The sequence below is a fragment of the Lathamus discolor genome, chromosome Z (assembly GCF_037157495.1).
Source record: "Lathamus discolor isolate bLatDis1 chromosome Z, bLatDis1.hap1, whole genome shotgun sequence".
Classification (NCBI taxonomy): Eukaryota; Metazoa; Chordata; class Aves; order Psittaciformes; family Psittacidae; genus Lathamus; species Lathamus discolor.
In genome coordinates, this window is record NC_088909.1 from 109,606,757 (window position 1) to 109,629,304 (window position 22,548).

A 22,548-nucleotide genomic window follows, 5' to 3' on the forward strand; every position below is an offset into this window, starting at 1 on the left:
GGGGATTCCATGGTGGGGGTGTCTCCAGCCTTGCTTCAACCAGGAAAAAGAGGAAAGTCAGAGGGAAAATGCAATTTTCTTTTGGCTATGAACATAATAATCAGTGAAGCGTACCTTGGGAGACCTTTCCAGGCACATGGTTGCACTCAAAATTGTTAAAGGAGATAAGGCATAGGTCTAGTAGAAGGCTCTGAAGCATGACAGCATCATGAGAGTCTCCAAGTTCATCAACAGGGGCAGCAGCAGAGTGGTGGGCAGCTCTTTAATGAGCTTATTAAAGAGATGGATGAGGACCTCCCATCTGGTGAGCTGGAATGGGTTTTCTGAGCAAGGCAGAGCTATGCAGTGATCATGGCAGTTTAGTGGTAGCTCTTGCTCTTATTTTGTATTCCTCTTATACCTGTCAAGAAGCTCTCAGGGAGTTGCTGTTTATATGGAATTTACTTTTCGTTTTGAAAGACCTCAGGAATAAGGGTGCTTACCAAGAGTCTAAATGTTGTTGAGGGGTGAAAAAATTGCTTTAGGCTTAAACACCATCTTTCATGTTTGTCTTGTGAAAACTGAGCTTTTTAAATTTTTTCCCCCAGTATGATGCAGTTTTCTTTGAGGGAGGTAAAAAAACCCCAAATGACCACAAGTTGGATTATGTTGGTGGAGGCACCTTGCTGTCAAACCTTGGGGAAGCTGGCCTGTGCAGCTCATGGTCGCCTGTGGCAAGGAAGTCACCTGGTACCCATGTCCTTCACCATGGGATGAAGCTGGTGTGACAATAGGGCTGCCATCCAGGCTACACATTGCAGCTGCAAGATACAGCAGTGGCCAAACATGTAGCTTTGAGCTCTGTTTTCTGTGTTGTTTAAAATAGAATCGTGGGGTTTTGGCAGCTCAGGAGTCCTGTCTGTCCCTGAAGTGAGCAGAGTTGGGAAAAGCAGCTTTTTTCCCAACTTTCCATGGAAGACTCCATGGAAAAGAGTAATCAATTCAAGTACCACAAGCCTGAGATACCAGATGCTGTTGGAATCAGCAAGGAAACAGGGGGGATGGATTTTATTGCAAAGCATCATTTCAAGTGCCTTCCTGCAATTGTTCCTGCATCTTCCCTCTGCTCGCTGTCATCGGATAGAGCGTTTCCAAGCCAAAGCTTTGGAATCATCCTCAAAACATGGGGGGGGGCACACACATGCATTGATGCCTGTGGCTGGATGGTGTGTGCTGTGCACTGCAGACTGACACAGCAGTTTTCTCCAGCCTGGCTATTATTTTACACAATCCCTGTTTTTATCCCTTTTACAGTGGACTGCAGATTGTAACGAGCAGCTTGATGGCAGCTGTTCCCCATCCCGAGGGAAGGGCTCGTCGTCCCACGAACACAGTCAGGTAGGGGTTGTGCTTAGCTCTTCCTCACCAGAGCTTTGCTTTTGTTCTTGTACTGCCCATGCTGTCAGCTTTCCTTCTCCTGTGGAAGGGGAGATGTGTCCCTCTGCTTGGCATCCGAAAGCTCACTCCCACCAAACCCGTGGGAGATGGGCAACATCGTGATGTGTGGATGGATGGATTACATGGATGGATGTGTGGATGGAAGGGGAAAATGAGTGTCCTGTTTATTCCTGAAGAGCTTCTTTTTGCCACCTGTGTGAGGAACCTACTTGGAGAGCTGACTTGGAAGTATGAGATGGAGCTGGGATGAGGGATCTTTGTGTAGCTGTGCTACTTGGTTGTGTGATGCAGCACAAGGATGGTGTTGAAGGGGAAAAGGGCTAAATAGCTGCCTCAGTGAACTGGGAGAAGAAGCAAAATTGGGTGTGCTGAGAGCATGTGTTGGGTTTGCAATGGCAGAAGTCAGATGTGAGCTGGTTTTGGTGGTTGTACCTGGTGTGAACATCAATGTATTTACCAGATGCTGCTGGCATCACTGGTGGTGACTGTCCCTCCTCTGTGTGAGCACCAGTGTGGGAGAGGGTTGGGAAGGATGGAGGCATGGGTTTGACCATTGTCAGGTGGTTGAGGATCTGCTCTGCCACCATGAGGTGCATCAACTGTGTAAGACCAGCACTGACCTGAGATGTGAGTTGGAGCTGGCTGCAGGAAGGGGTAAAGCAGCATTTGCAGTTTCTGTGGCTGGTGGATGTCCCAAGGCTTCAGGAGTGGTTTTGCTGCTTTTTCCCTGCTTGACACCCTCCAGGCTTCAGTCCCACATGTGAGATGTATGAGAAGAAGCCTGGGAACCCCTCGCAGGATGATGCAAGAGGCTGTGTCACTCTGAGCAGTGTGTATTGCAGTTCCCAGTTTGGGCACGGTTTCTTCCCACGCAAAGCCATGCTGAAAGCTGCTTGACTGTGGGATAGGGATTCACACATCCCCTCTCTGCCTGGATGCAGAGATGCTGGGAGCATCCATACAGCAACCTGCACACAACAAAGACAAGACCCTGTTGTGCAGGAAGGTGCGTGCTATAAGGGGATGATGCCTCGGATGAGCTCGGAAGCTGCCAGACAAAATTGTGGATGTAATTTGTTATAGCTTTGATCTGCTCCGAAATATTCGGCATCAAAACCTTATCCAGGCGCCCCTCCCAGTGCAGCAGCCAGCTTGAATTTCAGCTTGAAATCCATCTGGGAGGCTGGCCCTTTCCATGGAGCCTCCTTGGGTGGCACGGGGTGTTAGCAGGGCTGGGTCTTTTTGCTGGGTAAGAAGGTCCCTGGCTCTTCACCCAGTGGCTCAGCTGATGTGCCAGTCCCTGGTGGGTACCACAGGAGGATGCAGGAGTCACGTGCGAGTGATGCTTTCCAATCAATGCAGCCCTGACATCTTCCATCTGCCTGCTGCCGTGCTCTCTTTTGTTTCATCTTACGGGGTTTTGTTGTTGTTGTGTTTTGGTTTTGTGGGGGTTTTTTGGTTTTTTTTTCCCCCCTGGGAATTAAGCCTATGTGATCTCCTCCAACAGGGAGCTTGCTTTCTATGTACAAATAACATTTGACGGTGCCCAAGCTGTTTGCTCTGCATTTGGGCTCTCTCCCAGCCTGCAGCAGAGCTAGCAATTATCTCTCTCCATGTTGGGCTTCCTTTAACAGTGAGTAACAAATTTTCCTTGGCACCAAAGAGGAGCTGCAAGCTATTGTTCTTCTGTCCAGGCAAGCATTTCTCTTGCTGTTACTGATACACGGGTGAAACACTGCTGGTGAGGACTAGGTTCAGTTTATTACCATTTCAGGCTGTGGATTTTTCACTAGTAGCTTTAAATGCTAAAAAAAAAAAAAAAAATACCCCAAATAATAAGGTGTTTGTCTTGAATGTAAATGATCAATCACTCTTTAAACCTGCCAGGGAAAACCTAGCTAATTATTTCCCCAGGGATGTTAGAGGCTTTTTTGTTACGTCGTTTTAAATGGATTTTGAGGGGTTTGATTGGAAAATAGAATTCCTGATTTCCCTATTTTATTCCAGCTGGGATTTCTGCATTGCCCGTTGTACAGTTTGCACCATCTTAGTTGAAAAACGCTTGGATGTGAGATTTCTGCTGGCTTCAGCTACAGTGAAAATATGGATTATATACCCATAAGCATGATATGCCTCACACAGTTCTAATGCAGAGATCAGAAAGGTCATTTATGTGGAAACCCAGGTTAGTCCTAGATATATATTCAGTGTCTGGTTCCCTTTCTGTGAAGACAGAGTAATCCAGGGCCACATTTTCAAAAGTAATTGGCTTCCTAAAGGTTACAGGGGAGCCTAGGGTGAAGCTGGCTTTCCCATGCCTAAAAATCCCCCTCTGTATCCCTTAAGTAAGTGATGACTTTAAAATTCTTGTCTGTATTATCCAGCAAGGTTAAGCCAAATGAAAGAAAGATATCGTGTGTGTGCATGTAGGTGTATTATGTTTCTATATAGACATTTATATATAACATGCGTGCGTATCAGCATCCACAGGATGTTGTGTAAGTGCAGGGCTGAGAGCAGTTCATGGATAATGTGCAATTTAAGGGTAAAAATGAGGTGTCTTGATGCAACCTGCAGTCCAGGATATTCCTAAACTGTTGTTTTTCCAGTATTATGTGGTATCTCTGGGAAAGACCACCCCATACTTGCCCTGCTCTAGCACTGCTTGGTGAAACTTCTATTAGCAACAGTGGGAGACTAAATGGGGGGCCAGTAACCATAGGCTGGTACTTGTACATCCCTTACAAAGCAAAGGCTTAATGATGGGAAAATTCCCCTTGGAAGCCTTTTACACTGGTCTTTCCAGTTCTCTGGGTGGAAGATGTTCCATCCAGGAGAAGATGTTCTGCTCATGGAGATCTTATGAGATGTATTTTGTGAAGTCCTGCTGTGCTGAGAAGATCCTGGCCTCGTGATTATGTTCAGCTCATCTATAATCCTCCTTGTTTCCTACTGTGAAGGCTCTCATTTGTGCATGGCATTGCCATGCTCCACTAAACCCTGCTGCACTTGAGCAGTACCCCCCAAGAAGGCCTGCTGGCACCTCTGGGGTGAAGACCACTCCATTGAGGTACCACAAGATACTATCTGAGCAGCATATTGCCTCTGTGAATGAGGAAAGGTTAGATGATGGGATCATTTTAAATATTTTTATGTTTGGATTTTATTTTTTTTTTTTCCTAGAAAGATCCAGTGGGAAGATTTTATGTAATGCTTTATTTGCATTCCTCTTGCTGAGTCTGTTGAAAGTAGGAAGTTCTTTGATACATTTCTGAGAGCAATTCATGAAGTAAAAGGCTTCTGGTATGGTATGTATTTACAGAGCCAGAGGAGCTCTTGGTACATGAAAGGCCTGGCAGCAGCTCCATCCCAGTCTTCCCTTATGTAAAGTGCATTAACAAAAACCAGAGCAACTCTGCGGGTTTGCCCCATTTCTCCAGGCGGTGGGAGAGGGAGGCAGAGCTGAAATCCTTCTTCCTGGCCAAGTCTGTTCCTTCCCCTATGGTGGCTGGCTGTCGCCCATCATCACCAACCAAAAGCCTGTGTAACTGGCAATATAGGAGACTGCATTTTATTTTACTGCCTACTTGCACGTATGTCCATGTCCCACCAGGTTCAGCAGGGATTTGTTGCATAATTTGGGACGTCAGAGGCTTCTCCAGTTGATGGTCATGTTGCCTATCTACAGGGCAGTGAAGGGAGCAGGCAGGTTGTGTGAATCACACAGGGATTGTCCAACACTCTGCTCCTAGCAGCCTTCTCCTTCACCACCCCAGGAGCTGGTGGTGAAGGAGATGGCTTGGTTTGCCTTCCCATTAAACCAGTAGAAACAGCAGCACAGCTGTGGCAGCTGGCATTGATGGCTAGCTGGCATTGGTTGTAGATGAATGGCTGGCTATGGTCAAGAGCATCCCATCCTTGGGTCCTGAAGGAGCTGGCGAATGAAGTTGCTAAGCCACTGGCCATCATATTTGAAAAATCATGGCAGTCAGGTGAAGTTCAGGATGACTGGAAAAAGGGAAATCTAACCCCCATTTTCAAGAAGGGGGAAATGGAAGACCCGGGGAATTACAGAGCAGTCAGTCTCACCTCTGTGCCTGGTAAAATCTTGGAGCACATTCTCCTGGAAGGCATGCTAAGGCACATGAAAAACAACAAGGTGCTTGGTGACAGCCAGCATGGCTTCACTAAGGGGAAATCCTGCCTGACCAATTTGGTGGCCTTCTATGATGGGGCTACAGAACTGAGAGACAAGGGTAGAGCAGTTGACGCCATCTACCTGGACTTGCGCAAAGTGTTCGACACTGTCCCACACGACATCCTTGTCTCTAAATTGGAGAGATATCAATTTGATGGATGGACCACTCGGTGGATAAAGAACTGGCTGGATGGCTGCACACAAAGAGTTCTGGTCAATGGCTCGATGTCCAGCTGGAGACCGGTAACGAGTGGTGTCCCTCAGGGATGGGTGTTGGGACCGGTCTTGTTCAACATCTTTGTCGCTGACATGGACAGTGGGATTGAGTGCGCCCTCAGCAAGTTTGCCGATGACACCAAGCTGTGTGGTCCGGTTGATATGCTGGAGGGAAGGGATGCCATCCAGAGGGACCTTGACACGCTTGTGAGGTGGGCTGATGCCAACCTTATGAAGTTCAACCATGACAACTGCAAGGTCCTACACCTGGGTCGGAGCAATCCCAGGCACAGCTGCAGGTTGGGCAGAGAAGAGATTCAGAGCGGCCCTGCAGAGAAGGACTTGGGGGTGCTGGTCAATGAGAAAATGAACATGAGCCGGCTGCAGTGTGCGCTTGCAGCCCAGAAACCAACCGTATTCTGGGCTGCATCAAAAGGAGCGTGACCAGCAGGTCGAAGGAGGTGATCCTGCCCCTCTACTCTGCTCTTGTGAGACCTCACCTGGAGCATTGCGTGCAGTTCTGGTGTCCTCAACATAAAAAGGACATGGAACTGCTGGAACAAGTCCAGAGGAGGCCACGAGGATGATCAGGGGACTGAAGCACCTCCCGTATGAAGACAGGCTGAGAAAGCTGGGGCTGTTCAGCCTGGAGAAGGGAAGGCTGCATGGAGACCTCATGGGGGCCTACAGGGATGCTGGAGAGGGACTCTTCACTAGGGACTGTAGTGATAGCACGAGGGGTAATGGGTTCAAACTTAAACAGGGGAAGTTTAGATTAGATATAAAGAAGAAATTCTCTACTGTGAGGGTGCTGAGGCACTGGAATGGGTTGCCCAAGGAAGTTGTGAATGCACCATCCCTAGCGGTGTTCAGGGCCAGGTTGGACAGAGCCTTGGGTGGCATGGTTTAGTGTGAGGTGTTCTCTGCTCGTGGCAGGGGGATTGGAATTTGAGGATCTTAAGGTCCCCTCCAACTCTAACTGTTCTATGATTCTAAAGGCTGTGCTATCAAGTTAACAGTGTAAGATGCTGAGTGTCCTGTGCTGTTTGGTGGCATGGAGATGTAGAGGGATTTGCTGGCATTGTGTGCCACTGTCGCATGCCAAAGGATGTCTGAACCCAAGCTCAGGCCTTGCTGATAGGGAAAACATAAGAAGTTTCCACAAAGTCAAATGCAGGATTACATGAAACTATATGTTTTCTCCTACACTTAAAAAAGCATGGTGCTGTGCTAGTGCCAAAGCATTTCCAGGCAGGAGATGCTTCACTTTGTGTGAGCTTAGGCTGTAGGCAGAGGACATCTGACCTGCTTGCAAGTGGGGAGGTGTCTTTGCTGTGGCATGGGAGCAGAGCAGACCCGTTTAAACCTAGCAGGTCCCTCTTTCATGTGTCCTGCCTGAACTTCAAAACCCACTCTGATGATGAGCACTGAGCTTCCAACTATAGAAGATCATGGCTGAAAAAGCTGCTACTTTGCCAAAGCAAATGCAGTAGCAGAGTTGGGGCAGTGTGTGAGGATTGTCTCTTGGGACAGTTTGGGTTTCTCCATCGCATCTACCTGCTTGTATCATAGCCCATGGCCAGTTTGTACACTGATTTTGGCTGAGGTTGCCCACCACACTGAAGACCTGTTGGGACAAGTGAGTGCTGGCAAATGCCAGCTGTCTCATTTCCAGAAGAAAAAGAGAAAGTGAAAGACAGGGAGTTACTTTGAGGTATTGCCAGTGAATACAGGTTGGTGTAGCCCTGCCTGACAGAGGAAGAAATTAAACCTTTAAGTGGGATGACCTGCCCATGATCAAAGAGCAGCTCTGAGAAAACCAGTCACTTAATGGTTTTCTGCCTGTAATTGCGGGGCAATGCTCCCTCCATGTAGGGAATCCAGCCTCTTCAATTACAGTCAGAGAGGACTATAAGAAAGAAACAAAGTCCTTTAGCTAATAAGGTTTTACTTTCTCTGCGACTTATGTTCAGGCTACACCTTGTGAAACAGACAGCTGCTTGGGTTTTTGAAGATCTGGGAGTGAAATGCTTCACTGCTTTGCTGCCTGATTTAGGAAAACTGTTGGTGCTTACCGAGGATGGAGGAAGGTGTCTTCTAGGCCTGGTGTCACTAGTGACTTGTGCGAAGGCATCTCATCACCCGCAGATTCCATTTGTGTAGAGAGGACAGGGTGATGCTGGTCTGCCCACTGAAGGAAGACCTTCCCACACTCTAATTTTGTGAAACTTGCTGTAACTGAGTTACCTTTGAGGTCTCCATTCTTGTACCAGATTTGGTTGAATAGTTCGACAAGTGCCCGAGTTCTTGGCAGGGAGGGAATGACATGAGCCATTTCCTCCAAGGCTTGGGCAAGGGCTTGCTGCTGGGTTTCCATGGCACATAAGAAGTTCTTGATGCTATTCGGAGTGCTCTCAGTGCTCTTTCTCATTTTCATCCTTGTGCTACACACAACGAGGTACCTAGCACATCCTTGGCTAACACATCTTTTCCAATGTTGTCCAGAAAAAATACAACCAGACAGGCTTTCCCTTTTCCTGGGAAGTCCAGAGAGATCTAATAGGCTTCATGTCCTACTTCCAAGCCCATGAGATCCATGATATTTTTATAAGGAAAAGAGAAGACTTCAGGGAGACCTTAGAGCAGCTCCAGTGCCTAAAGGGGCTACGGGAAACCTGGAGAGGGGCTTGGGACAAGGGCCTGTAGGGGCAGGCCAAGGGGAATGGCTTGAACCTGCCCGAGGGGAGACTGAGATGAGCTCTTAGGCAGAAGCTCTTCCCTGTGAGGGTGCTGAGGCGCTGGCACAGGGTGCCCAGAGAAGCTGTGGCTGCCCCATCCCTGGCAGGGCTTGGAACTGGGAGGGCTTTGAGGACCTTCCAACACAAACCTGCCTGTGATTCCATGATTAAATTTTCTGGCTTTCTCACAGCTTTATGCAACACATTGAGGAGAAAAAAGCTGGAAATTTGTAACTACTAAAATGTTTAGAGTAAGTTTTGGGTTTATTTACGTAAAAGGTGCATTTTAAATTACTGTAGTAATTAAACCATTATGTTTCCATAGGAAAATTGCAGTGGTTTTTCTTGAATAGGTCTAAAAGAACAGGGAGATGCTTGGAGTCTAGTGGCAAAATTCTGTATGACTGGAAGATTTAGCTGCAGCACACAGTGTGTGTGTGAAAACCTATACCCAGAAAAACCTCAGAAAAGACCTTTTACTTGATTGCTATCTTCTGTTCTGATCAGGACTAAGGCTCGAAGTTTGGGAGTAATTTGAAGAACACCCCACAACTAGATCTAGGTAGCTCCTTGTAGTTGCGATGGTGAGACCATTGTTAATGGTGGGGGATATCTCAGAAGGCTTTGTGTCCTGACAAGTCCTCTAGCTTTCTGTAGGTTTTCCTTTTTTTTTGGTCCACCTTAGCCTCTGAATGCTACACACTGAATATTGAGGTTTTTATGTACTGTTAAATATGAATCCCATCAGGAATCCACTGATGTCTTCAGGCTGCTGAAAACTTGTAGGGTTGCCATGGTTGGTCTACACCTCTACCAACACAGCCAATTTCACCTGTACTTAATGTAACTGAGAGGAACCACATAGGTGGTCACCATGTTTCCATTTATTGCCTGTGTATTGAGGAAAATTTTCTTACTTTTCTGCGGGTAGGATTTTCAGACTTGCACTGGAGCAGCAGAAAGTATTGACTCTTGAGCTGGAAAAGGGAATGGGATTAATTAGCTCATGCCTCAAAGAGCTATCTGCGAAGGTGAAAATTGCAGTGTAAGTGCAACATATGATTACCGCTAATTAAAATGCAAATGTTAGATTTGACAGGTAGTTTCCAAAGGCAGGTGGCTGCCGGTGTTAATGCACGCAAGCCTCACTGTTCCCAAGAGGGTACAGAGCTTACCCGGGTGTATTGGCATGGATGAGAGCAGCGGCTGGGAATCAGTCTCTGGAGGTGATGATGCTTCCCTCCAAGCCCCAGCGTGTGACTCAGAGGTCCCATCTCCTGTTGGTGAGTGTAGACCATGAATGGTAGGCGGAGGAGCCCAAATAAGACCTGGGAACAAGAGTCCAAGGGTTGTTTGGGGTGTTGGAGGGATTAAGATAGTCCTGGTCTTCTGAGGGCACAGCTGAGAGTAACGGGATTGGATGATGGGGAATTGGGTTGACATGAGGCAAGCGAATGGGATTCTACTGCAACTATTTCGTTGGCTTTTGCCAGAGCTGCAGACAAGCCTGTTCCTGCTGAGCTAACTAGGCAAGAGCACTGTGTGGGGGACACGTAGGTGGCCGTGCTGCAGGATGGAGGTCAAACAGTGCCGTGTCTCACCACCACGGAGCCTCCCTCTGCTTTCTGCTGGAGTCCCGCTGCCTGTATGGGATGGGGCTTTTATGGTGCTGGTGGAGGGGTTTTGTTACCAGTGGCTGTTTTTAAGGAATGATCCTTGCCTGCATGTTGTCGCCTGCTCCTCCAGCATCACCTATGGGGTTGGACTAAGCTTCCCTGCTCCTGCAGAAAGCTCTGCAGAGAGCATTTGTTTTGGCACAAAAGGGCATATTTAGCACAAAAGAGACACAAGAAAAGTCTGGGAGAGTTTCTGCTGGACATTAGTTCTCTTCAGGACAAGGTAGCAGTAAAAAGCTGTTTGGCAATTAGTCAGAAATTTAGGTAAAATATTGAGCTTGGCTGTGCTGGTGAGTTTGAATATGGGTGTATTTAGGCCATACTCGATTGAACTGTTTCAGCTTCAACAGAAGTTACATCAAGTTTTAGTTCAATAATTGTTTTTCTTTTAATAATTTGGTTTTAAATATAAATATTGTTAGGGTGTGATAAAATTAGGGTCGTAGACTGGTTAAGGTTGGAAAGGACCATAAGATTGTCTAGTTTCAACCCCTATAAGATAATGAATGTGAACAGGGTAAAGACCTCAGGCAGTGATTTGGTGAAAGGGAACCTGTGATTTTTATCTAACTGGATCGTGCTGTATCCATTGGAGATTGTCTCAGTGAATCTGGGTGTTGATTCATGGTGGTACCAATCTCCCTGTTTCCCACAAGGCTTTTATTGTGGCCAGCCATGTTTCTGGAATTTGCATAACCTCAGATTGTCTGCAGGCAACCATGACCAGAAGTTGGGTCGACTCAATATAATGTTTGTTTTCAGTTTGTTTTTAAAGCAGAAAGTACGCACACTGACCATGACCCATTGCAGCATTTGTCACAGAAATTCTTCATATGTGGATGAACAAGATGTTCAGTGTGCAGATACAGTAAACTGGTGATTAATCCTACAAACATCTGGGTGGTGAAGCTTCTTTTCTCCCAACCATCTTTCCAGTTGGTGTGCGTCTTTCCCACATCAAATGAGACATTTCTCACTTCTCAGGATGCCCACAAGGCTGGCTCTTCCCTAAGGCTTCCCAAAGTGGCCACCTGCCCATGTCTCAGAAGTGGCATAGATCAAGTTGCTTGTTACCTCCATGACAATTTAACAACTCTCTTAAATATGTGCCATAGTTGGTATTTCTCAACCATCAGGGGATTTGGGTCACGATGTGATGCGGAGGGAAGAAGGTGTTTTGTGATGTTGTTGTAACATGGTGGGAATAACCACAGCCTCTCAAATTTAATCAATATAAAACTTGAAAACCAGCTGACCTCTTCTTTTGAAGTCAGTGATTTTCATCTCTAGCAACCACAGTGTATTTGAGCTTACTTGAGACTTGCTATGTCTGAGCATAGAGAACATGCAGCTGGAGCAATGCAGAAACCAGTACTGATGTGTTTTCTTTCCAGTGTTGGGTAAATACTTATATTTCACTAAGGCCAGTGCTGGACCACTGGATAGCATCACCTTAGGTAGCTTAGGGTCTCCTGTGCAGCTGTCTCACTGCCCCATCCAACCCATGTGGCAGTGGTGGAGCTGGGACTGGATCTGTGCTCCCAAATCAGTGACCTGGACTTGGCTGCTGTGTATGAAGGGGAGTTTACACCTTGCTTTGCTGGTGAATCCTTTTAGCTCTCATAGGCCAAGGTGGCTCTGCCCTTGTAGCCCAAGGCAGTGTCCACAGAAACTCATGTAGCCCCATGAGGATGTCTGAGACTTGAGAATCTGTCTTGGAGCATCAGCTCTCACACCAGTCCTGAAACACAGGCTCCCCTTTGTATATCCCAGATTTTCAGAGTACTTTGAAGAGTTGAATATTCTGCACTCCGTCATTTTGTGTATTTTTAATGATCTTAGGTCACTTTAAAGGTCTTTCCCAAGCCTCTGAGCAAAGCTTTTGGAGCAAATTACCCTTACAATACTCAGCTTTCTCCCCACACACCTTGTGGGATGTTTGGGTAGAAGCAGCTGGTTGGGTGAGTTCTTCTGGTTTTCAGATGACTCATCTTGCCCCGAGGGCTGCTGGCTGAACAAGAAACCTGCAGGTTGCTTGACAACAGAACAAGTGTAAAGAGAACAAAGGAGAACAGTAAGGACAGCTCCTGAAGAGGGAAAAATAGTTATTTGTGTAATGTGTCTCCTGGTGAACTCTGTATGTTTTCTGGTATACGAGTGGCTGGGCTCCAAGAGTGGGCTCAGCAGAAGTAAAAACTGACTGAGAAGTTGATCTGGGCTTGGGGGGTGAAATTAAGAACGTAGAATAGGATAGAGGAGAACAGAACAGAATAGAACAGAACAGCATCGAACAGCACAGAATAGAATAAACCTATTTCAGTTGAAAGGGACTTAAAATGATCATCTAGACCAGCTGGCCTGACCAATTCGGAGCTGACCAAAAGTTAAAGCATGCTGTTAAGCAGTTTTAGAGGATGTGGGTTGCTGAATATGCATAAGTGATGCTCATAATGATATAGGAGGTAAGTGGTGTTGTTGCCCATGCCTAGACTGGAGCACTAGAGCCAAATCTTATCTTCATTGAAGCCTCCCACAGTGTTATTCGTTTGCAGTATGTAAACAGAATATGCTAAAGGTCTCTGAGAAATCCCCCAGATCAGGAGGTTAGGCATGGGCATGGTTTTGCAGGTGCTTGCATGTGTGCTCTGCAAGCTGCAGCTCTCCTGGCTCACCATGTCAGTGTGGTTTTGCGGGTGCAGGACAGCGTCGCCCTTGACTAAAGTAAGCTGTTTATTTCCAGGAAGAGTGGGATCACAGCAGCACTGGGAGAGCAGGGTCCCAGCCAGTGTCTGGCCCCAGGCACAGGTCTGGATCTGGGTCTGGATCCAGGTTTGGCAGCCGCAGGACAAGCATCCGGTTCAGGCAATCGAACAAGGTATACCTGGTATCAGCATGCTGAAGTCATGTCTTTTGCTTGCTGTTTATCAGAGGCACCCTTCTAACAACATCTTTTGTGTGTGTGTCTGCATCTAGGGTGTGAGTGAATGTCAATTATGAAGGACACCTCAGAGACCTATTTAATTCATGCATAATGTGTGACTTGTCTGCTGAGGGCTGTAGCTGTCCTGCAGCCTCAAGCAGTTGAGGATTGCTGAGTGCCATAATATTGGGAAAGAAGTCCCTAGTCAGCTGTTTTAGTGCAAAGAAAATTAGTTTTTCTTTATTTTAAGTCTTGGAGTATTTTAATTTTGGAAAATTAAGAGGTGTCTGTAATTATTTTTTGGCAAGTCGTCATTAGAAGTTGATGCATGAGTGGACACCACATAGATGGTGTTAAATGGTGACCTTGAGCTGTCAGCAGGGCTAGATGGGGAGTTAACTCCCTGCCCTGCAAAACACTGTAAGGATTTGCCTTTGATTTGGTTTTAGGTCCATTCCTTGAACTCAGACCAGGAACCTTTTATGCATGTTTTTGTCAGCCTCTGCCCTCCTCTCTCCTCTCGGAGTTGCTCTGATTCTGCACACATGAGTTATGAGTTGTACCAGAAGTGGAAGATGGACTCTGGGAGATCTTGGGCCATTCATCCATCTTATCCATCCTGGAGTGCTTGAGGAAGTAGCCTGTCCTCCCTCCTGAGCCATGCTTTGGTGGGAGAAGGACCCACAGAATGACACTGCTGCTGGGAAGCGATGGTCCTTGTGTCTGGGAACAAGACTCGACATACCGTTCCTTCTTTGAGCAGGGACAGTACTGTCTTCCTTAAAATGTCTATGTTTTTCTCATGAAAACATGCTGTTTTCACCAAGGAAACCTTCCATTGGAGTTTTTCAGACAGTTCAGTAGCTTTTTGGTTTTCTACCTAAGTGCAGCCAAGGGTTGTAGGCAGCTGAGAAGCAGAAAGGTGAGGGAATCTCCTCATACATAGAACTGAAAAATGATGAAGAAATAACACGTGACACAGGATAATCCCTGAATTTATACCACTGACCACTTGACTCGTTCTGCGTTAATGCCAAGCACAGGGATGAGCTAACGCTGTTGCAATAGTGCGATGAAGAGCATGATTCTGTATTGGTACTGGTTTGCTGGAGGATGGTAATGAGGAGGAGCGAGAGGAGCCGGTGGGATGCAGAGCTGGGTTTTGAAAAGCTGCTGTGTACATGCAAATGCTGACTCTGTGGGGAATGTGCTGAAGCTGCATGCATGGGTGAACAGTCAGAGTCCACGTGGACTGTAGCGAGGTGCATCCCTTTGTTTGTATGGGTTCGGTGGTGACAGGCAAAGGTGACGTGTGCTCACAGGGGCTGGAGGACACACATTATGGACGTGCATTTAAACCATACCACAGGTAGGATCTGCTTTACCAGATCTCTGATCTGAGTACTGACGCTGATCTTGTCAGTGTGTCTCCCAACCATCATTCCTAGTGGCTTAATTATATTTCAGCTATATTAAACCCTTTGCGGTGAAAATGATTATCTGAAGCTGAGGGTTGGGTCATTGGGACCATCATGTTGAAACTTCTTATGGTTATAATTGCAGTCCTGTGGGAACTGTCAGCAAGTCACTTCTTTTCTTAAATACATGCAGTTAGGATTATTTTTGTGTCCTCAGAATTCAGAATTGGCTTTTTTAAAGTCTTAGCTGTTAAGTCTTGGTACCATGCTGTGAGCACTTTACCAAGCACCCTGCAGCGCAGGTTCACTTGGGTGGAAAGCATGCTTCCAGCCCTGTGAGTCGAGACAGAAACTGGATATAAAGGCAGATCATCCATCGGAAGACTGAAAGGGTGTCTTGAGATGACTGTGGTGACTCATGACTTAATGACAAGGTGTGTTGTCATTTGGCCATGGTGCCATCTTTATGGAGTCTGGCTAATGACTGGACTGCCTCCAAGAGGTCATGGGGACATTGTGTAGGAGGACCAGGTTTGGGTGGGAGCATCTGCCTAGATGCTTACATCCATCTGACATCCTGCAGCATCTGAATCATCACTGCAATCATCGATCCAATTTCCTGGGATCTGCAATTTGCTGGGATCAGTGCCGGGGCTGACCTGCCTGTGCTCACAGCAGAGCACTGATGAGCTGATGTACGAGGAGGTGAGGGGGAGCTGGGTGGGACAGATTGTGCTGCATCCACTTCTACTGCAGATTAAGAGGTGTCAAGGCTCTCCATCACATCCAAACAGATTTCAAGCTGAGCATCAAAGGGTAATTGCCTGATGTTTTGTTTCAGGGCTCAGGAAAAGGGTTTTCAGAAGTCCTGTGCCGAGCTGAATTTGGGCAACAATTCTAGGATGCAACCTTTTGCATTAGGAACCCACCTTTCTTCAATTATTGCTATTTTGCATCGTAATTGCTGATTGGGCTCAGCCTCATTTCAACTGGTTATGTGTTCCCAGACTTCTTCCCTGAACCCAAATACTTTACGCTTAAGAAATCCAATTTTAGCTGGCTCGTTGACAGGAACATAAATATCCCATGTCATAGGAAATGGAAAGAGAAATTGATTTGTCTGCAGCAAGAGGTATCTCTTCTTTGGATGATAGCTATGAAGACCTGCACATGTGTATTTTCATTATACTGCATGAGGATGCTTCTAAAGATTTAGAAAACTAGTTTCTCTCCTAGGCAGGAGAGAATTTTGCCTCAAATAAAAAGCTCAGGTTCCGTAATTGAGAATTTTATATATTTCTGGTAGTTTCTGTGCAGACACATGTTGACCTGCAGATCCCTGGAGGTTAAAACTGTAATCCACAGAGACTTGTTGAAGGAGACAAAAGAGGGAGCAGTGTGGCTGTGTTTGGAGTGTCTGGTGTCTAAATTGGTTGTTGTTGGGAATGGCTGCAAAGCATGACTCTCAGTATTGTGCGCCAAGATGCATGTCCTGCTCATTGGGAAGAGACTGATCACTTTGCGTGCAGATGGAAATCTGGGGCTTCATTAATAAATGGTCAAATCTTTACGAATTTTTGTGTCTTGGTTGTTACTAATAATATTTGAAAATGTCAGAAAGGGAAGGTGTCGTGATTTAAGCCCAGCTTAAGGATAACTCAGAACCATGCAGCCGCTCTCTTACTTCCCTACTTCATCCCCCCCACTCCTGAAGGGATGGGGAAGAGAATTGAAGGAATATAAATCCCATGGGTTGAGATAACACAAAACTACTACTGCTACCAACAGTAATGATGATAAGGGAAATAATAAGGGGAGAGATATGAAACTAAAAGGGTAAAGGGAAAAAAATTATAAACACAAGTGATGCACAATGTGGTTGCTCACCACCCCCAGCCAATACCCATCCTGACCTGTTGGCAGATCCCCTAGTGCTGACAGGCTAAGAAATTGGGGCTGTTCAGCCTGGAGAAGAGAAGCTGCATGGAGCCCTCAGAGCAGCTTCCGGTATCTGAAGGAGGCTACAAGGATGCTGGAGGGGGACTCTTCATCAGAGGGACTGTAGTGAGAGGACAAGGGCTAACGGGTTAAAACTGAAACAGGGGAAGTTTAGATTGGATCTAAGGAGGAAGTTCTTCACTGTGAGGGTGCTGAGGTACTGGCACAGGGTGCCCAGGGAGGTTGTGAATGCTCTATCCCTGGCAGTGTTCAAGGCCAGGCTGGACAGAGCCTTGGGTGAGATGGTTTAGTGTGAGGTGTCCCTGTCCATGGCAGGGGGTTGGAACTGGATGATCTTAAGGTCCTTTCCAACCCAAACTGTTCTAGGATTGTATGATTCTACGACCAGCCATGTGGCTTTTGCTAAGTGTGTATGCCAGTGTTTGAAAGTCCTACCACCCATTGCTCTCAGTGTAGTTTTTAACAGCCCTTCTGGGTGAGTCCCCCAAGTTTCCATACTGGGCATGACGTGCTGTGGTATGGAATACCTCTTTGGCTAGTTTGGGTCAGGCATCCTGTCTCTGCTTCCTCCCCGTTTCTTGTGCCCCTCCTCACTGGCAGAGCATGAGACTGAAAAGTCCTTGATCAGGGTAAGCATAACTTAGCAACAATTAAAAACATCAGAGTGTTATCAGCGTTGTCTAATTAGACTAAAGTAAAAAACACAGCACTGCACCAGCCACTAAGGAGAAAAATAACTGTTACAGCTGAACCCAGGACAGTAGGATGAGGAATATATGGAAGCCACCTTCTCCAGCACATTTCATTGGAGTGGGGCCATTTGGGCTGAAATACTTACATAATCTCAATGTGCAAGATTATGAATAATCCGACTATGTGTAAGAAATGTCGGGGAAAATTGGTAACATGGGATTCCCTATTCGTAATGCATTTACATGTCCATCCTGTAAAAGTCTGAGTCAGGTCTGATTTCTTGAATGGTTTGAAAGGCAAAATCCAACCCCTTTTACCTTTTTGCCTGTAAAGGATGGAGAAGGCATCCCTCTTTCTGTAGGTTGGACGTGTAAAGGGGCTATGAAGGATAAGTGTTAGGTCTTTGCTTTAGATGCTCTTGCTTTGGGTCACCGGTTTTGCCAAAAGCAGCTGCAGAGGTAAATTCAGGGTGATTCTCATTTTGCTGGAGATTTCTCATAATTCCCACATGATTATACCATGATGCTTTTGCTTCATGTAAGAGTAAGGAATCGTCGCCTTAATGTTGGTGGGAATATTAGTCCTTAAGCATTAGTACTTAAATACATGGTTATTCTAGTACGTGTGAACTCATTTGCTGGTGTGCATGGCAGAGATGGAACAGTGCAGGGTTCTGACATCTCACTCGTGTTGTTAGACCAAGGAGACGTCATGCCACCATGACTCCTTGAAGAAGTAAGACAGCTTTCACCATTCTTATCGGTGACAGCAGGCTCTGATAGCTGCTAGTGAAGAGCACCTCCATCCTTGGAGATACTCAAAAGCCATCTGGATGTGGTTTTGGCCACCTGATTGTAGGTGGCCCTGCTTGAGCAGGAGGGTTGGACCACATGAGCTTCAGAGGTCCCTTACTGCATTAACTGGTCTGTGACTCTGAAGCTAAGCATCTTCATGGCTGGGACGGCAGCTGCCCACTGGACCTTGGTGCATCTTGGAGGTTGTGGACAGTGGGTAGGAGGCCAGGGCTGGAGTTAGAGCTGAGCCTACATGTTCTCTGCTCCGTGTTGTCCACAGCTTTGTGTTCACAAGGCTGAAGCTGTGTCATGCCTTGCCCACATGACTGCTTTTGCAGTGGGAGAGGGCCTTTGCATTGCATTGCCGTGTGTGGATTGTAGTGTGGGTAGAGGAGCCCATGTGCAGAGCTAGGACACCTCCATGGCTGGTGGTGAAAGAGACTGTGCTGTGCTCTGGATAACACCATGTGCCTTCTGGCAAGTAACCACCTTTCCCTTCCTCCTAGAATGGCAACAAGGACAGCAACCTTGACATGCTAGGCACAGACATCTGGGCTGCCAACACCTTTGACTCCTTCAGGTAAGCTGGTTTTAAAATGCTTTGAGAGATGGACTGTGCCCTCTCTTAGCCTTTGCCCACGTGTCTGTCCTGCTGGTACCCAGGCACCAGTGAGAACCCTGCTGGTACTCGTGTTGCTGCTCCTCCTCCTCTCCATCCCCATTTAGCCCATGGCACTAAGCACAGTCAATCTACTTAAAGCATCCTACGTGCTCAGGAGAGGCCGCTGGATGAGTTTGCAGTCCAAACATCTGAAGCTGGTACTGATATGATTAGTTGTAATCATCTGAGACTTGAAAGCAGCTCTGAGCTACTACTCTAGGATTTTACTCTTCCATTAATTGGAGGTGCAATCGTGCGTTGGCATCACAGCTGCTGAGAAGAGCTCTTCATCTGCCACTTCTGCATGAGGAAAGTGGTGAATATGTGCTCTGTTCAGTTTTACGCATCTCTCTGTGCCTGGAGCAGTGCAAGAGTCTGCAGGGATTGAGTTCCCACCTAGGACTTGGTTCAGGCCACTGGAGCAGACAGGTTGTGTAGGACCAGAGAGGACATCTCCATTGCATGGACCAGACCATTACTTGTTGTGATACCTGCTTGATACAGAGAACAAGTATAGCTTGCAAGGTCTGTGCTGCATCATGCTGCATCATATATCAAAACTAGGCGTTTAATGCAAGCAACAGGAGCTCTGCATCTCCAAAAAAACCCCAGAAGAAATGAAAAGAAACATGATGCAACAGTCTGAAGGTTGGAGGCATCCATGTGCTGTGCAGCACAGGGAGCAGTGCTTCCGGAAGTACCAGGGTTCCTCATTTGCAGGCTCCGATGTGCCCTCTGCTCTTCAGCTTGGTGGTGTTTAATTAGTAGTGGACTTTCTTTCCTTGTTTTTTTCCCTGTTTTTCTCTCCTAGTGGTGCGACGTGGGACTTGCAGCCTGAAAAACTAGATTTCACCCAATTTCACAGGAAGCTGCGAAACACCTCCAAACACCCGTTGCCTCACATAGACAGAGAAGGGTGAGTGCCGTGTGTGCGATACCATACTCCACAGCAAGATCTCTAACTTCTCCTTTGCTGTAGGAACACTGGTTTGGTGGCATGGCTCATGTGGAGGACATGGGGAAGAGGTGCTGCACCATGTACAGGGTTTGAGGATGCTACAATCAGTGTGTCTGTCTCTTCTCATCCAGTTCAGGGCTGGAGCGGAGTTGCTCACTTTATTTTGCATTTCTTGGTAGAATTCAGTCTTTACCATGCTGGATACAAGTCTTCCAGATCCAAGACTTGTAGATTTAAACACTTCTGAATATTGGAGGAAAGGTTCTGGCTTAGTGCTGATCCTGGTTACTGTTCCCACAAGTGTTAGGGCTTCTGCTGTTCTCCCCAGCAAGACTTCAGGTGAGGAGAGAGCATTGATGTGATCTGTGTAGATCGAAGTGTTCATCCTTCACCTGCTCCTTTTAGTCATAAAACTGAAAACATTAAACAGTGCCTTTTGGTGGTGACAGCCTCCAGGAGCTTCCACAGTACTGCTGGATTCCTCTTTGGTTTGTTGGCTGGTCAAGCCAAATAGATGCATACTGGAACCAAGTTGATCACTGATGTTGCTTAGATGGACATCACTGTTTCTCTGCGGATTAAGAAACAGTCATAGTTTGGGTTTTCCTCTCCTTATCAGGGCAAAGAGGAAGGAAAAAAATCAGAACAGGTGTAAAAGATGGGGTTGAGAAGATTTCAGGTGGTAGCTCATTGCCATCTTGTATGTAGGGATGGAAGTCCTCTCTCAGAGTTGGTTGTGCCAAAGTCTAGGCCAACACCATGTGCAAGTCTTGTGCAAGTAACTCCAGGCTAGCAATCCCACTCCAGCGCAGATTCAGCATCTATACCTACACAGATATATAAACAGCAATATTAAGAATATTTCAAACAATATAACACTAGATTTCTGAGTCGGTAAGTGCCTTGGTCATGTTTATTCCCATTTCCACAGATGAAAAATGAGATGAAGCGCCCTCTGTAGAATAAGATAGGATGTGCTCCGCGGGGATGGCCCTTGCCAGATGATCCTATCAGCGACATCTGCTGTGTATAGCGAGAAAGCAACAGGCTCCGCTTTGTTGAGTGCCTGCGATTCCTGGTGTACTGTGAATGCCCAGGGTGCAAACATGTGGAGAAGGCAGTATGGAGGCGAGATATTTAATCACTGCTAAATACTACAGCTGTAAAAGTGGAGTAGGAATTAGTGTATATGCAGGAAAGTTAAACGGATGCTGTTAGCATAATCAGTGCATCTCCCAGGATGCAAATCATACAGGTAACCTGCACTAGAATAGAAGCTGGGTTTATTTTTATCAAGTTGTCTGTGTTGTGCATTCATCAGCTCTCCATTCCAAATCTGTGCAGAGTGTGATTCAGCTTGCTGAACCTCTAAGAATCCCCACCTGTTAGCTAGGCATTTCCCTCTTGCAGGAGTGGGGTTTTTAATGAGCTAGCTGTGCAATGGAAAAGCTGATAGAAAAAAGAGGAAAGTTACTGTCCCAAAGGGACCATTTTATTCCTTAGTTCAGTTGCTTGCCCAGGGTGGGCCATGTACTTGCATCCAGATGATTGACCTCAAATGACTTTTGCTTGGCTGAAGCCTTTTCCCTCCAGAAAGACATCTGATTTTATTGGAAAATACGGAGTTTGGTGGTATGCTGAATAACCCAAGTGGAGAGGTTAAGGAAAACCAGGGAACTGTACTGCATTTCTGACCTGGATTTGTCCACCATTAAATCCCGATATTCACTCTTGCTGTGCTTTCACTCTTCCAGTTCAAACAGCCTTTTGTAGCTGACACTTTCTCTTCATTCCAGATATATCTCAAGCCTGTGTGTAGAATCACAGAACGATTTGGGCTAGAAAGGACCTTAAGATCATCCAGGTCCAACCCCCTGCCATGGGCAGGGACACTTCACACTCTTAAACCATGTCACCCAAGACTCCATCCAACCTGGCCTTGGCATCACTTTAGTTTCTCTACCACTTCATTGAAACGTGACTGCCAGAGCTACCTATGGTTCTGTACTTGAGGCTCAGCCATGCTGCCTCTAGAGGAAAGCTGCCTTCATCCCCCTGATCCTTGTTTCCTCATCCCCTGCCTCATACATGTATAAATATACCTATTTTTTTCACATAAATGTATTTTTAATGTATATATAAACACACACGATATGTTTGCCTTTGTAAATAAAAGCCAGTGTTTCACCTATGAGGGAAAGTCAATTGTCAAACACCACTGATTTCCCATAAATCAATTAGCATGTTAATTAAATTGTTTCCATGCAGCTTGCTTTGGTTTTGAGCCTGGTGCTTTAGCACATGCCATTTTTCTGGATTCTCCCTTTCCCCTCAGTGTTTGCTCTAATTCCACCAAGATCTATTGTTCTCTCACTTACAGGCGATGATTACCTGGGTCTGCATCTACCAGAATTTCTGTCTAATACACGTTATTTAACAATATCTTGTCACTAATTGATGAAAAAAACAAATCGCCATTCTTAGAAAATAAACAGAGATCGCCTCAATTGTTTATAAATGCAGAAGGAACGTACTTACTGACCACGTTTTTTCTTTTTTGTCATTAGAAACTCTCTGCATCCAGCTAGTAATTATCTATGGATTCTTTTCTTTTCTTTTCTTGTTACAAGAAGGTCCTCCAGCTGCCAGCTACGCATTTCGTCTGTCAGTACCTGGCCTTCCACCCCAATTTCTTTTGCCTTTTGAATTGTATGTTTGTATTTATAATGATTGCTGTTTGCTGTCTTGAGTCTGTTTGTGCTTGTTTGAGGGCACCTTTCTCAGCAGGGGAACTGGAGCTCCTGCGGAGGAGGAACATTTTTCATTCCATTTCTGTGTCCTTATTTGTTTTTTTCCAGGTGGGCTGTGCTTTCTGTTTTA

The 22,548-nt window shown here is 46.2% G+C and overlaps 1 protein-coding gene across 4 annotated transcripts in view; it reads left to right on the forward strand.

Annotated features, from left to right (window-relative positions):
• The window catches only part of CTIF (cap binding complex dependent translation initiation factor), a 154,396-nt gene that overhangs the window by 33,949 nt on the left and 97,899 nt on the right, over window positions 1-22,548 (forward strand). For 3 of the 4 annotated variants that reach the window (XM_065662903.1, XM_065662905.1, XM_065662906.1), the window contains exons 3-5: window positions 1,294-1,377; window positions 18,556-18,629; window positions 19,522-19,626. In XM_065662903.1, coding sequence (XP_065518975.1) covers window positions 1,294-1,377; window positions 18,556-18,629; window positions 19,522-19,626 — 263 coding nt within the window. Of the gene's footprint in view, window positions 1-1,293; window positions 1,378-13,005; window positions 13,141-18,555; window positions 18,630-19,521; window positions 19,627-22,548 lie in introns of all 4 variants that reach the window. The other variant, XM_065662907.1, reaches the window with a different exon arrangement.